This window comes from Heptranchias perlo, chromosome 7 (assembly GCF_035084215.1).
Source record: "Heptranchias perlo isolate sHepPer1 chromosome 7, sHepPer1.hap1, whole genome shotgun sequence".
Taxonomy (NCBI): domain Eukaryota; kingdom Metazoa; phylum Chordata; class Chondrichthyes; order Hexanchiformes; family Hexanchidae; genus Heptranchias; species Heptranchias perlo.
Window position 1 is genome coordinate 79,795,689 of NC_090331.1, and position 16,970 is coordinate 79,812,658.

The window sequence follows — 16,970 nt, forward strand, 5'->3', positions numbered from 1 at the left end:
AACATTCATGCCAGACAAGTGCCAGGCAATGACCATCTCCAACAAGAGAGAGTCCAACCACCTCTCCATAACATTCAACAGCATTACCATTGCCAAATCCTCCACCATCATCCTGGGGGTCACCATTGACCAGAAACTTAAATGGACCAGCCAAATAAATACTGTGGCAATAAGCTTAGGTCAGAGGCTGGGTATTTTGTGACGAGTGACTCAACTCCTGACTCCTCAGAGCCTTTCCACCATCTACAGGGCACAAGTCAGGAGTGTGACTTGCCTGGGTGAGTGCAGCAACAACAACACACAAGAAGCTTAACACCATCCAGGACAAAGCAGCCCGATGATTGGCACCCCATCCACGACCTTAAACATCCACTCCCTCCATCACTGGCACAACATGGTTGCAGTGTGTACCATCTACAAGATGCACTGCAGCAACTCGCCAAGGCTTCTTCGACATCACCTCCCAAACCAGTGACCTCTACCACCTAGAAGGACAAGGGCAGCAGGCGCATGGGAACAACACCACCTGCACGTTCCCCTCCAAGTCACACACCATCCAGACTTGGAAATATATCGCCGTTTCTTCATCGTCGCTGGGTCAAAATCCTGGAGCTCCCTACCTAACATCACTGTACCTTCACCACACGGACTAAAGCGGTTCAAGAAGGCAGTTCACTACCACCTTCTCGAGGGCAATTAGGGATTGGCAATAAATGTTGGCTTTGCCAGCAATGCCCATATCCTATGAATGAATTGAAAAAAAAAGGAAATCTGACAACACAGGCAGTGGTGGGGTCGAGACAGGTGGTGGAGAGATAGAGTTGGGTGTTGTCAGCATACATGTGGAAGCTAACCCCATGTCTTTGGATGATGTCGTCAAGGGGTAGCATATAGATGAAGTGTATGGTGCCAAGAATAGATCACAGTTACAGTTCTGATAGCTTATTAACAGGATTTTATTAAGGCAGGGTAGATTCTTCCTGCAGCTCTTAGTGCTTTATAGCTGCAAGTTACTTTATTTTTACAGTAAGCAAAACAAAATATTAGTATGCTTCCAACAACCTTGTGCCTGCAAGTCTAAGGAGTTAAGTGAACGATTGTGCAATAATTGCTTTTCCCTATAGATTTCAGACGGCCCTGTAGACTTAAGATATGTCCTATAAGGCGCCACAAAATAATGCATTGCAAGCCAATTTGTAAATGGTTAACTTTTAAGAAAAATAGTTGTGTCTGATTATGATTGACTTAAGAGGAGTAATGGCTACCAAAATAAATAACCTGACCACTAAGCCCAAAGACCTTTTCCAATTGGTGAAAACTAAAATCATCTTTCAAGAAATCAAATTAATAAACCCAAGGAAATAGTGTTTCTTGTGTATTCTTGGCATGCTATATCTTTCTATTCCCTTCTTATCCTTCTGTAGTACAGTATTATCTTTGAACTTTCAGTTCAAATGTAACAAAATACAACTTTTCCCAATTACACAAATGTACCATATAGATGATTATCATTTACTTGGAACTAAAAATTAGGTAAGCCACATTAGATATTTTCATAGCTGTTGCTTGGTAAGCTGTGGTACAATATACAGGCAGGTTGCTGAGGGCCGCAATCCAATCGATGTCTTGCTCAAGGGCTGTTCTCAGGAATATTGCATCACAGAGATACAAGTCTGCACCTGCAATTCCCATACTCCTGATTTCCATTATTCCAAAAAAAAGGTATAGGACCATTAGTTGTATTGAACAGCTCTATTTTAGTGAGCTATTTTACGTCCTCTAAAATGACATTGTCTCGCTGTCTTTTTCTGGAGAGCAAGAAAAGCAGATTGAATATTGAATCTCAGCATGCTCAACTTCCACAGCCAGCTGTACCATGAATGGAGGCAAATAGAGGCCTGAGCAATGGAGTGGCAAATCTGCCAAGGACCACAGGTGACCCCAAGCTCTTATGAGTACAGCTAGTATGCACTAAGACTTGTTTTCCTACTGTAAAACTTCTACTTGCTCCTACAAGCTGACAAACCACTCTGCACTGGTTATGTAGATTTACTCATAATACCAGCAAGAGGGAATTATACACTCAAAAGAAAATAAACATACTGCATTTATTGCACATGCAGTATTTGAAGCAATGGAGTGACTACATTCCTGAAAAAAATTGCCTGATCTCAGTGAGTTTCTAAACTACACAATTGGATTTACTGCAGCATTTCTATGATTGAGCTATAGAATCTTGAAAAAAATATTACTGCATGTATGGTGCTTAAAGTTTGCAAAAATAGAGGAATGCATTTCCTTTATAAAGTACTTACGTACAATATAGAACAATGTAACTTTTTGTTCAATTATTCATAGCCAACTAATTAGTCATCTTCAATTCTGAGTGTGAAATATGTCTACAAGCTTCCAGGACTGAATACTACCATTAGATACTGCACATTCATGCATTCCCCACGCCGCCCCCCCCCCCCCCCCCCCCACCACCCAACCCAATCGTATTCACAAATAGATTTAGAGACCAAATTGTGACTTGAACATTAGTTTGTTTTGGAAAAAAAAGCACCAATCTGTGGTGTCAATGGTTTACCTATTCCACTCAGTCACACAGTATTAAAATGACCATACTGCAGACACAAGAGTATCAATTTTAACGTAGGGTCCCAGCTTGACCTGAGGCCTGGGCATTTTTACCCTGGGCCTCATTTAAATAAGTTAGAACAGATTCCGTCCCGAACCTGGCGTCAATGACATGGTGCCGGCAGGCGAGTGCAGAAGGAGGCCACCGCCAAGGACCTGTGAGAATGTTCCCCAGCCAAGATAAGTCTGCGGGTGGGGACACTGAGGCAATCACAGGTCGCCCAGGACCGAGATAATAGCCGGACAGGGGAAGCCCAAAGATTCCCAGTGAGGCCTGGAGGAGCACTCCTGGGCCCACAAGGAAACCATTATTTTTAAAAAACTTTTCAGCCCTCTTTTGGGCCTGCTGCTCTTCGGTGCCATGGCGAGGCCGGTACCAGGCACCAACCTCGTTGTTGCAAGTTAAAATGTCGTCTGGGTCTAAATGACGTCAGCCCCTGACTTTTGAATCTCAATGAGGCCTGCGCTTGCCTGGGGCAAGGGCTTTGCGTGCTGCCTGAACTGCAGTGTGGATCCGGTGAGTGTACATTGCCTATATTTTAACCCCCTGTTAGTTCCTTTCTTGTTTGGTTTGAGGGGTTAAAATCACGACTAAGATTTTTAATAAAATTTAGATATAGAAATGGCATCCTGAGATGTACTTTCTTTAATGTGTTGGTTTTCCACAATTCCTCTATCATTTTTAAATGTAGCATTCATCTAAAATTCATTACTGCAATTAAATGTACATTTTTAAAAAGTCTGAGACTTTTTATTTTACTGGATTGTTGCCAAAAATAAGTACACATATATCTCGTGCTAGTATTCTTTGCTTTGGGATATAGTGGGGAGACTGACTATGTTGCATTGCCACAGGCAGCAAATCTTTTTCAGTTGGTTACAGTTCCAGAACTTCCTCATACCCAGTGCTAACATTTAACTTTTCCAATGCTGGCACTAACATAGTTTGTAGTCACAGATCATATTTTAACATTCATTATGGGAGTACTAGTACAAAGGTTATGATGCTCTTTGAACCACATTAATCACAATGTTAATGCTAAACCTAAGATGCTAAAACCTGTCTGTTTGTTTTGTTTCATTTGCTATATTATTAATTTCAAATTCAGACATTGGGCTTTAAGGTGACTATCCTAATCAATCCTCTACAGTGGATAAAATACTTTAAATTGTACTTCCCAATTCTAGAATTGATCCCAAAATGGACAGATTTGGGTGGAGGGGAAGAGTTTAAAATTTAGTAGAGATCATCAAAGTGAAAATAAAATTAAATCTGCTAATTTGTACTATTATTACCCAAGCAATGAGTTATAAATTTGACTTGCTATATTGTATGCCTATTTTTGTAAAGTGACCAACTTTTTATGATCTGACTTTGAATTCTGGGGTTGGATGATGCACTAGTCATCACAGCTGTTGCATTGCAAAACTGGCAAGCATTTGATGTCTTAAGAATCCTGAGCCTTTGGTTAACTTTTAGACAATAGAAACTTCAGTGACCCTTTGCTATGAAGTTAGATTGGGTTGCATTATGTACTGTCCCAATCAATCCTCTACAGTGGAGAGAATGCTTTAAATTGTATATCCCAGAGAAAATGAAATCAACTGTTAATTAGGCTATGGCAATGTAATTTTTTTTCTTGAATTGATTCCAAAATGGACAGATTTGGGTGGAGGGGAAGAGTTTAAAATGTAGTAGAGATCATCAAAGTGAAAATAAAATTAAATCTGCTAATTTGTATTATTAGGATGGTTACTAAGGTATCTATCAAAGCATATGTATTCATTCATTCAGTTGTTGATTGCAACAAGCTTAAATCCCATTGCCAACTTTTTGGTCAGTTGAAAAAATCCTGAAGAAAGAAGGGTAACACAATATGACCCTTAATGCCATAATAATTTAGGAATCTTGGTTATTTCAGATGTGGGCTTGCTGGGCCAAGCATACTGATAGCACGTACATTTTTGAATGCATATTGTAAGTTGTTAAACGGAACAGTGGTAGTGCATGCTCACGACGACAAAGATCTAGTGTAATGTTTATAGTGAAATAAAGAGGGCAATAACAAAAGAAATTGAAATCTTCTGTTGAATTCTGTGTTTCATGTTACCTCCAGCACATCTGCCTAATCGTTCCTATTGTAATATATAGCGTAGTGTTTGAACTTCTTGGAGGGATAATTTATGTATCTACGTTCCTTAATTAATAAAAAGATGCCTTGTCCGTAGCATGAAAGCAGTTTAAAGCTTTAGCATCTTGAGTTAGTGTTATGATTTCCTTAAAAATTAATTTGATTTTTAAAAATTTGTTATGGATCTTCATAAACATACCTTCTGCATGGTTCATGTGTCTTCCAGGTGCTCATGTAGATTAGGCTTGAAAATGGCTGAGATCAGCAGAGCCTACCATAGATAAATTTAAACAAAGAATTGATGATTTCTGCTGCGTTAAATTGCAACTCCTCCCATTTGTGCATTAACATGGAAGTTTGATTTTATTTTGTGGCAAGACTACTACAGAGAAATTTTGCATTTGTTGAACTTTTGAAGAACACTGATTCAACAGTGTGTCAAATCAGGTTTTTCTTCTATTTCTCTTAAACTTGTCCGGAAGAAAATAATGTTAAGGAGCCATTGAACAATGGACACTGTAAGCTTAGTGTAATCAGATTTCTGAGAATAGGTTTATCTATATAAAATGACAATACTGTACTTGCACGTATTTAGCACCAAATTTATACCAAGTAAACTTTTGAATCCAAAGTGTTTCTGCAGCATTTTTTAAAAAAAAATTATTTTTTTCTCCTCCTGTGTTATCCACACCAGCTAAGAACTTGCCAGTTATATTTATATATCTCTTGGTGAAAATAGAAATCTCTCACTTCCAAGGTGATAGTTATTTTATGTCTGATGAAATAGAATATTGAAAGGTACGACGACTAGAAAACCTGTAATTTAGTTTAGCAAGGAAATAGCGGAGACTGGTCACAATCTTTCAAACATCCTTGGATACAGATGTTGTGCTACAGGAATGTCAATATAACACCTCTGTTCAAAAAAGGGGAAACGGTATACCAGGTAACTGCAGACCAAGTCAGCCTAACATCAATAGTGGGTAAGCTTATAGAGGCCATACTATGGGACAAATTTAATACTGACCTAGAAAGATATGGGTTAATTAAGGACAGCCAGCAAGAATTTGTATAAGGCAAGTCATGTCCACTAAATATAATGGAGTTCTTTGAGGAAATAACAGAGTATATTGATAAAGGAAATGTGATGGCAGTTGTGTATATGAATTTTCAAAATGCATTTGATGAAATGCTGCATTGTTAAAATTAATTTTAACAAAGGCTTGTTAAAATTAAAGCATGTGCTATTAAAGGGAGTGGGAACATTGGCTTGGAAGTTGGTTAAAGGACAAAAAACAGTAGTGGTTAATAGATGTTTTTCAGATTGGAAGGGATGTACAGAGTAGTATCATTGGGAACATTGCGCTTAATAAATATAAATGATCTGGACTTGGGTACAAAGGCACAATATTACAATTTGCAGATAACAAAAATGGGGATCATGGTTCACTGTGAAGAGGACTGTGAGTGACTTCAGAAGAACAAAGATAGGTTTGTAGATTGAGCAGGTTGATGTCAGATGAAATCTCATGTAGAGAAATATTAAGTGATACATTTTGGGAGGAAGAATAAGGAGAGGACATATGCACTAAATAGTCAAACCTTAAAAGGAGTAGAAGAGCAGAGAAACTTGATAGTTTAGTTAAATAAATCTTTAAGATCTAGAATGAATAGCATAAATTAATTCAGGTTATTTATTCCTTGAAGCACAGGCTCAGGATGAGGAGGCTGTATTGTGGCCAGCAGTGAAGTGGTAAATATCTCCAGCTTGAGGTTCAGTGTATAATTTACAGAATGTAAGGCACATGTATGATGAAAAGAAAAATAACTGCAAATACTAAAAATTTTGAATAAAGACAAAGTGCTGGAAATATACAGGTTTGTCTGCATCTTGAGACAAGACAGTTTAACGTTTCAGGTGTAGCCCCATCGTAACAGAATTCTAAACTGTGCAGTCTGTGATAAAGTTGATAGTAAATGCTTGTGTACAGCCGTATTGAAATAAACCCCATACTTATTGCAGTAGTCAGAATTCCAACAAAGGGTATGCACCTACCGTATCTCTACTTTGTATACTATCTGTAGCAATTAGCACAATTATTATGTAGTTAAAAAAAAAATCAAACATTCATGTCCTCACTGACCTACATTGGCATTAAATTTCAAATCTTCATACTAGTCTTCAAATTATTGCCTTGCCCCACCCTACGTCTGCAAGCTCCTCCCTCCCTATATTCAGCCCTCCCGACATTCCTCTGTGCACGTCCCCGCTTCATCCCACCATTGACAGCAATACCCTCTGCGACCTGGTTTCTACTCTAGAATTCCCTCCCCAAACCTCTTCAGCTCCCTATCCTCCTTTTTAAAAACTTTCTCAATTTTCTTTGACCAAGCCTTCAGTCACCCCTCCTAATTTTCCCCTCCTGGCTTGCTGTCCATTCTCCTTATATCTATTTTGTGAAGTGCTTTGTGTTATTCTTTACATTAAAGTTTGTATATAAGTGCCAGTTACTGTAATGGGCAATTCTCTCTCAACGCTAAAGTGCTTACGCTGTATTTCTGCATTTTGTATTTTTATTCATTAGCTTGGCGAGTGGCAATATTAATCACTGCTGGACAAAATTAGTTTATATGATATACATTTATTTTAATTAATTTGAGAATTATGACTATTATGCTTTAAAGCTTCATATTGTGTCATGTGAGCCACCATCTTGAATATTCCCTTAGGAAATTAAGAAATAAATAAAGTTGTCTTATCTGCACATACAACTCTATTTGACAGTTTTGTTCTGATTTTTTTTCTAAATTTGCTCCAATTTAAATGTAATACAAAATAGTAACAAGTAATTGGCTGCAGTAACTGAACTAAACTGGCTCTTTATTGCTTTAGTACCCTAACTACAGTATTAGTATGAGTTTTATTTCCTTTATTTTAGTAGAGTCCCACAAAAACATTTACTGTCAATGGTATCACATGGTGTGCAGTTTAAGATTCTGTTTATGAAGAACAAATTAGTTTGTGAAATTAGTAAAGTTCCAATTAGGTTAGATTTCATAATGGAAATTTAGCAGTGGAATCTGTTCCACGGTTATAGAATATGATTTACTTCATCAATGCAGGCAAGTGCGGTAAAAGTATCCCATCGACAGGATATAGGTCCCATTTTAATACTCCACAATAATTGTGCTAATAGCTACAACCTGACTGCGCGGAAAGTGCAACCTGAAAGCCCGATTATCAGCATTGTACACGGCCACACATACCTCTGCACAGAGAATCTCGGTGAAGTAGGGTTTTGAAATCATTATTTCCAGGCCCACCAAGTTCTAATGCAATTATGAAGTCTAACATTAACTGGCAGTTGCCAAATAATACATACATGTGTTATAGCGAAGTTACGTAACCAAATTTGGGCAGTTCGTCAGTGAAAGGGAAGAAGACAGGCTTTCCATTCTCATTGAACACAAGAATTTCTGTAGCTGGAAGAAAAGCTCAATTTGCCACATTTTCCTACCGAAGCCACAGTTAATTTACAGAGGATTTTATAAAAAGCATTATTCAACTCCAAGCAGCACAAAATAAAGGAACAAATACAATGCAGATAGGACTTGTGAAGAGAATTGTCTTGCGCTGCTAGGTTGGGGGTGGGGGGAATCCTGCATTTGAGATGATTAAGCAGCATTTGAATGTAAATGATACTGCAACAAAGCTTGACTTTGCCTGCCCTACATTGAACGGTGGTCCTTTTGCAGAATACACAATGGCTTTTATTTTGTTCAAAAGAATTGAATGAAATTGGGTCATTTCCTTGCTGATTGCGTCATTAACGCATAAGAATCGAGGCGCTTTCTGATGGGAGCAAAATACTGAATGAAACACTAGAGCTGCCTTTTTTCAATGTGTGCTGGAAAGGAGCTGTCAGAACAGAAGGGGGGGGGAGGGGATATTCTTGGCCTTTTAAACGTTATTTTTTTAGCGGTGCATTTACTCGTGCATCACATAGTTATGGAACTAAATTAATATAGGTGTTGTTAATAATGTAGATTTGGTTTTGTGCGTGCAGTCACAATGTCCTCCAAGCTGCCTGCAGTGCGCCTGCGATGAATTGGAGTTTACTGTAAGCGATACTGTAGATGGCAAACGTGGACCGCTTCTCTATCCGGGTCTTTTTTACTTTGACTAGCATTTTTGACAGTCGTTATTGAGTATTTGGTGAACATTGACTGTTGTGATAGCTTAAGTAATATTAAAAAGCCACGACTGCTGTGGGCCGGGCCAGTGGCTGTTAAAGGGCTCAACACTTCCGTTGTTAGATGTAGTCATGGAAATAAAGCCAGGTTTTTCTATTTATCTTTAATTTCAGTGATTTCATTGTAACGGCACTTCGGTAATCAGTTACACATTTTGTGCAACTGCGCTTTGGTGGCTATTCGACGATACAAAGTCTACTTTTGAAAGCGGCAAATAGCATGCAACGCCCCCCTCGCCAAAGAGTTAAGTGAGAGAAGTGAAACTATGAAGATTGAGATCTGGTAATCGATCGGAGGTGACTTCCAAAACAAGTTGAACTGTTGATAATTCTTATCTTTTGCAGTAGTGCAAAGTTGAAGAGAATCCAAAGCAGTCTTTTGTCAGAAAGATTCACAAAAATATGTCCTTTTTTATTTGCTAACCTTCCTGTGAATTCGGCAGTTTTAAGCCTGTAGCTGTTGAGCAGAGATTGCAAAATAGAATAAGATGAATTCTTGCATGCGCGAGTAACAGATGCAGGAGTTAAATAGTGCACAGCATAGGTATAAATAAAGCGATTTAAGAAATATATAAAGTTAGTTTTTTTTCACTTTGTTTTTATTGAACAGAGGTTGCCTGACCAGAAACACAACTGTTTCCCAGTGCGCCCTCTGGCCCCGAGTCCTGACAAACCGGTGTTCCTCTAGAGTTTATGCATTTTAATCTCCTGCAGTGCTCTGGCTATTTTTAGCTACCACCTCCCAGGGTTCTGTTTCTGTCAACAGCAAGCCATATTGTCGGTAAATCACATGGAAATGAATTCCCCCCCCCCCCCCCCCATATGTGTTGATTTGTCTCCTGCAAAAGATTGACAAGGTGTTTTCAGTGACTTTGCCAATTACAAGTGTATGTTAGATACAGCTTGCAAACAAAACGCGAATACTGGCAACCTGGCGAAATGAAAGATTGTTAACTATATTGATTCCGAGGCGGCTCCATTGTTTGTGACAGTAGATCTACCCCCTGCATAGCTGGGCGTATGTTGCATGTAAACTTTATTTCATGCACAATCACTCGAAAGGACCATCCTGGAGATCGTCCCCCCCCCCCCCCCCTCCGTGCTGTTGGAAATACAGCTGCCTGGATTACAACAGATGCTGCAGACTATTTATGAGACTGAATCCTTTTCACTTTCAGATGGACTTTCCGGTCGAGACCAGTCAGTTGAGCTGCTGACCCCCTCAAGAGTGAATCACATGCCCAGTACCGGTAAGACGCGATCAAATCTTTTATCCAACTGGCGAGATTAATTTATCAAATAAAATCAAGCAATGAGTTGCTTTTAAATGTTGTCAACACCCAAAACATCAGCTACACGTTTTTGTTAATTCTGAAGTATTAAGCACTTTTTTCTGATTAAAATGGGCAGTACCAATATTTTCTGTAAAAAGCCTGTGCAATTCAAAGAGATTGATTTTCTGGCATATAGTTACTAATGTGCTCCTGTGTGACCAGAAAATAAGGCAGAAATAAGTCGGGTGATCAACATTGATGCTGTGTTTGGGAGGGGTGAGGGTGTAATTAATCCTGTGTTTGTGCATGGTGGTGGGGGGGTCATTTACGACTGGGTGACTGAACTCGGTGACTGTCTTCAGACAAACTGGTGCAAAAAATCTGTGATGTCATTTCTTTACAACTTTGGATTTCTTCTGTATTTCATCTTGATTGTAGTCCTGCAGTTTGAACGTTTTGTTACGCTTGACAGATTTTCATTGCAAATCCAATTACAAGTATTATAGCTGCAGCATAATTTTGACTGTTAATTTGTCATTAATTTTATTGCAAAAAAAGTTGCATCCTATAAATGCCACATATGCATTTACAAAACACACCACAAAAAACTTAACAAATGGAATTGATATGGAAATGTTTTCAACAGCCTCTTCCTTCAAAATGTAGTGCTAATGAAGTTTTAAGATTTTTGGGAAGAAAGGGCAAAGAACACAATCAAATCTATGCCACATTCTTGTCCCTCCTTTGCCTACCTCTTGGACAAAATCAACTCCAGGTCCATTACATAAGAACATGAGAAATAGGAGCAGGAGTAGGCCAATCGGCCCTTCGAGCCTGCTCCGCCATTTAATAAGATCATGGCTGATCTGATCCTAACCTCAAATCTAAATTCATGTCCAATTTCCTGCCCGTTCCCCGTAACCCCTAATTCCCTTCACTTCTAGGAAACTGTCTATTTCTGCTTTGAATTTATTCAATGATGTAGCTTCCACAGCTTCCTGGGGCAGCAAATTCCACAGACCGACTACCCTCTGAGTGAAGAAGTTTCTCCTCATCTCAGTTTTGAAAGAGCAGCCCCTTATTCTAAGATTATGCCCCCTAGTTCTAGTTTCACCCATCCTTGGGAACATCCTTACCGCATCCACCCGATCAAGCCCCTTCACAATCTTATATGTTTCAATAAGATCGCCTCTCGTTCTTCTGAACTCCAATGAGTAGAGTCCCAATCTACTCAACCTCTCCTCATATGTCCGCCCCCTCAACCCCGGGATTAACCGAGTGAACTTTCTTTGTACTGCCTCGAGAGCAAGTATGTCTTTTCTTAAGTATTGATTTAAAAAAATAAAAACAACCATTAATTTCTTGCATCTTATTTGAAAACTTAATACTATTTGCATCCTTCATATTCTTTTTTGTGCTGAGATTTTTTTTCCCCACTTTTCCTTCCTCCCTCTCTGGAGTACACTTCCAGGAGCACAGATTGCTCTCTGGTTCCTTGCCCAAGTAGCCATTATTCATGTGTGAGTCTTGACAACAGGCTGTCTGACTGTGGAGGACATGATGGGCAAGTTTGATCCTGCCCTCATTCGGCACCATACATGTACAGTTCCAACAGCGGTCACTATGTAGCAATCTGGACTGCTAATAAGCAGGTCTTTGTAAACAATTAATTCTATTCTCAATACAGGGGATTCCAGGATTCTTACCAGCATTTTGGGGATTGTATTTTGTGGTTCTGTCCATTTTTAACAAGAAAACTGCAAACCAATCCCATTGCTAATGAGGTCTTAATCCCTCTGACTCAGAATTATGGAAAAACTGATTTAGCACATACCATTTGCTTTATCCCACATCTCCTGTAATTCCCCAACTAAGTTTTCAATGTTGCAGTACTCCCAGAAACATTTTAAAATGCTCCAAATTCAGGTTAAAAGTACAATTGAAATTAACTACCCCTGCCCTCTTTTTGCCTCACCATTGGCAGCTGTGCCTTCAGTCACCGAGGTTCCACTCTCTCATTCCTTTGCTGAAACTCTTTCGCTGTTCAACTCCACTTCTCTCTTAGGTCCCCTTTTTAGACTAAGCATTTGGTCACCCCATCTAAATTGGCTGTCAGATTTCCCCACATTACTTCAGAAGTGCTCCACTGGCTGTGAAGGTGCAATGGGCCTAATGGCCTCCTCCTGTGTTAAATTCTACAATTCTGAGTTTCTGGAGGGACACTATCCAGCATATCTCAACCACTCCAATTTAATCAGCAAATTAACTAACTAATTTTACAGATCAACACCCCCTCCTACCCAGGGCGCTCGCACTCTCTCTCTCGCTCCCTCGCTCTCCCTCTCTAGTTGAGTATCTGTTTTTCTCAATGCCTCTATGAAGTGACTTGGGACATATCCCGTGTTCAAGGCACTACATAAGTGCAAGGTGTGTGCTGGTGGTGGTGATGTGTAAAATTAGTTAATTTGCTGATTAAATTGGAATAGTTGAGATATGCTGGATAGTGTCCCTCCAGAAACTCAGAATTGTAGAATTTAACATCACAAGAGGAGGCCATTAGGCCCATTGCACATTTGCAATAGTTATTCCCTTGCCCTTTCCCCATATCCTTTTAGATATTTCTTTTTCAAATATTTATTCTTATCCAAAAGCTGTTATAGATTCCACTTCCACCAGCATTACTGGTAGGGCATTCCATGTCGTAACACCCTCTGTGTATAAAGAAATTTGCTTAACCCTTTCCTTTGTTTTTTGATCTGAAATTTATGCCCTGCAGTTACTGATTCACCAACTAGTGGAAATGATTTTACTTTATCTAAATGTTTGACTAATTTTGTACATTTTATTAAATCTCTTAAAACAAATTTCTCTAGTCTCTTCTCATAACTAAAGTGTCTCATCCCTGTTACCACCTTAGTGAATCAGTTATGCAAGCTCTCTATGGCCTTGATGTCCTTCCTAAAGTAAGACACCAAAAACTGGACACAATATTCTAACTGCAGCCTAACCAGTGATTTGTACGTAACCTTAGAAATAATGTTGTTCTTCCTCCACTTCACTCCCATGCTGCATAGAAGCTCTGCCCACAGACCAGTCCTCAGTCTCTCCTCTCTTGTCTGTTGCTGACCTAGTAGAAGTAGTTCAATTTCTAAAACTTAGGTGTTATAGTATCCTAATGGGTCAAAGAAGTTACCGGATTAAAAATAAATACAATAATTAGTTACCTTTAATTGAGTGTGTTTATTGTGTCTTAAAATTCAGTGTGCTAAAGTGCCTGGCTTTAGAATTTGTACATCCTACCGTGGAGCTTTTCCTTAGAGATCGGATCATTTTGCTCAGCTCACTGTATCTCCATTTGCCCGGTGTCTGTCTTTGAAAATAGGTCCGCAGTCTAAATCTAAATCATGCAAATGCTGTGTGTCAGCGCTATCTAGCAAATAAAAATATCAAAGCATGCAACAAGAATAGAGTCTACTCCAGTTAATTCAATGTGTTTTTGCTGGCCCAATGATACAAATTATATAATTTTATTAAAACAGCACAGGAGGCTTTTTTTTGCACAATTTCAATTTGCAGTAGCGGATAATTTGAACTAAACATCAAATTAAGAGGAATAGGCTGTAGGTCATTTGGCCCATCAAACTGCTTCAACGGACTGTATAAACTATCCTATTATGGACTGTACCTCATCCATTTAGTTTCCTGAGTGAAAATTCTACATAAATACTCCCTTAACTCCAAAAGTAATTAAAAAGTAATCTAGAATAGTCAACCCTGACCAGTCGTTCTCGGCAGGCAACATTCTTCCCACTCCAGGTCTCAAGCAGCAGAAGATCATCACTACCCATGAAGTTCACGATCATTTAAGTCCACACTGACATAACTACCAATTATGTTCCTCACCCGGATATTTACTGGGCCTTTTTGAAAGAGTTGAGCATTCCAATAGTTGATTGGGGAGTGGGCGCAGATTTAGATGGAAACTTTGTTATTCTGTGGGCTGAGAGAGAAATATAGGACTCTATATGTCTTTGTCTCTTTCTAACGTGTCTTAAACTATTAGTCTTGGTAGATGTCAGGAAGGCTTTTACACCAAGCAGTGCTGGAGCATTTGTCTTCTATCTAATCAGGCAAAGGTACAGTGTCTTTTTGGACATCTCCCAACCTGTTCAGCGCCTTGGCGAAGACCTCTGATCTCGGTATTCTTGAGAATGTAAGTTTTTTGTGCTTAAGGCAATCACATTTCTGGTCTTAGTTTTAGTGCATTGAGTCACTGAACTTAAGCATACCTTAATATTAAATCATAGCTATACACCCCTATTGGTGCTACTGTAGAATTCCATTTGAAGAGTGTGAAAGGGTGTATTGAAGATAGATCATCTTAGTTATCCTGAATTTCTTCAAATATTTCAGCTCACAAATCCAATATAATGCAATAAGTAGTATCCTTGATATTTGCAGCATCTGCAGTATTTTGCTTTTGAAGTAATATCCTTGAACTTGCCATCAGTAATAGATTACTATATAAAGCAGTATTTTGTTTTAATATGTCAGCTAATGCATTTGTAGCATTACAGCCATTCTTATCTCTATATGCTGAACTGACCTGGGATGGCTATTAGATGATCCAGGTCAAGATTGAGTTGTGCAAATTGGAACTGAAATTTTAGGAATGATCTCTTTCCAACTATTACAAACTTCTGCTTCAGAAGTTACAGATCAGTTTTTTTTAAAAAAAGGAAGCATTTGATTTATAATATCTTCTCAGGATGTGCCAAATAGCTTTTCAACCAGTGACCTGCAGTTACTGTCATGTAGACAAATGGGCAGCCAATTTAGGAACAGCAAGATCCCACAAATATTAAATGAATGATTGGATAATCTACTTTCCATCGTGTTGCTCGAGGGAGAAATGTTGGCCAGGAGAACTCCTTGCTCTTGTTTGAATATTGCCATCGGACCTTTTACCTCCACTTAAATAAGCAGACAGCACCTGATCCAGAAGGTGGCACCTCTAACATTGCAGCAAGTGTTAGCTCAAATTGTGTGTTGAAGACTAGTGGGACTTGAACCCAGGATTGATTCAGACGTGCAAGTTCTACCAATTAAATTAATCCGACGCTGAATACTGTTTCATTCCCAAACTCCATCTATGGTCGGAATTGTGAAAGCCTCTGCTGCATTTTATTTATGTTACCAGTGCAGTCCAAGTAGGTCATGATAGTGTCTCAGCAGACCCGTAAATGATTTTCACAGAAACAAGCTACAGTGGAACTGTGATCATCTGCATTCCCATTATTTGTGTTTTCAGTTAATCACACACAATTTTACGGCATTCAGTGGAAAAGCAGAAGTTGGGGTTACTTAGAATTTTTAAACGGCATCCTACTCCACATCAAATACTCCAGATGGCACCTCACACTGTCATCTGCAGAGTACAGTATGTGAAAGAGAATGTGGGATGTGCCTCTAAGGATGTTCAGATGGAGAAAGGAATGAGCGGTGCTGAATTTATATAGAATCATAGAAAGATTACAGCACGGAAGGAGGCCATTCGGCCCATTGAGTCTGTGCCAGCTCTACGCAAGAGCAATCCAGCTGGTCTCACTTCCTTCCCCTAGTAGCCCTGCAATTTTTTTCCTTTCAAGTACTTATCCAGTTCCCTTTTGAAAGCCAAGATTGAATCTTTCTACACCACCCCTCCCCCTCCCCACCCCCACCCCAGCAGTGCATTCCAGATCCTAACCACTCGCTATGTAATTTTTTTTTCCTCATGTCACCTTTGGTTCCTTTGCCAATCATCTTAAATCTATGTCCTCTGGTTCTTGACCCTTCCACCAATGGGAACAGTTTCTCTCTCTATCCTGTCTAGACCCTTCATGATTTTAAATATTTCTGTCAAATCTCCTCTCAACCTTCTCTGTTCCAAGGAGAACAACCCCAGCTTCTCCAGTCTATCCATGTAACTAAAGTCCCTCATCCCTGGAATCATTCTAGTAAATCTTTTCTGCACCCTGTAAGGCCTTCACATCGTTCCTAAAGTGCGGTGCCTAGAACTGGACACGGTACTCATTACTGCAAAATATGAATAAAAATGATGCTATCTCCATGCATGTCAATAAAATTTGCAGTACCCAGACCTCTTTGCTCCCCAGCCTTTTTTTCCAGTTGTTCTCAGTTATTTTGCTAACTATTCATATTTAATGTGTTATTTGTTCATTCTAATTAAATTTCAGATGGCTTTGTTTCACTAATCCTCAAGTTACTAGTTAGATTTTTTAAAAAAGTATGTTTATGTGATCCTTTAGATTTTAAAATTGCTTCTATAATTCTGTAATTTGGAACTGCTGATTATCTGTCAGGGATTATTCCCCTCGTTATACTGCATATAGCTGAGCTTCATCTGTGCAGTACATTTTTCATTGCTATACGTTAAAAGGATAAAAATTTATGTTTCATTTTTTAAAATGAATAATTCTTTCAATAGTCTATTTTGTGAAGGCTGTATGAGTGTACCTTGTGATCTGTTTTGCAATTTGCTGTTGTACTCACCCATAATTAGCTTGCTTTATTGCGTTCCCATTTGCTGTGAATGAAGCCCAACTTTACCTAGTTATATCACAAAGTGATGGGCTACTCAATTCCCCACGCAATGTTGGTAAAGTTGTTAA

At 39.0% G+C, this 16,970-nt stretch overlaps 1 protein-coding gene across 10 annotated transcripts in view; it reads left to right on the forward strand.

Annotated features, from left to right (window-relative positions):
* hdac4 (histone deacetylase 4) overlaps window positions 1–16,970 on the forward strand; it is a 408,670-nt gene that overhangs the window by 143,324 nt on the left and 248,376 nt on the right. For 4 of the 10 annotated variants that reach the window (XM_067987939.1, XM_067987943.1, XM_067987941.1 and 1 more), the window contains exon 1: window positions 10,161–10,275. The exons of 1 other annotated variant lie outside the window; for it this stretch is intronic. In XM_067987939.1, the coding sequence (XP_067844040.1) occupies window positions 10,161–10,275 (115 nt within the window). Of the gene's footprint in view, window positions 1–9,249; window positions 9,323–10,160; window positions 10,276–14,451; window positions 14,513–16,970 lie in introns of those variants that run through there. 5 more of the 10 variants (XM_067987940.1, XM_067987944.1, XM_067987948.1 and 2 more) reach the window with 3 other exon arrangements.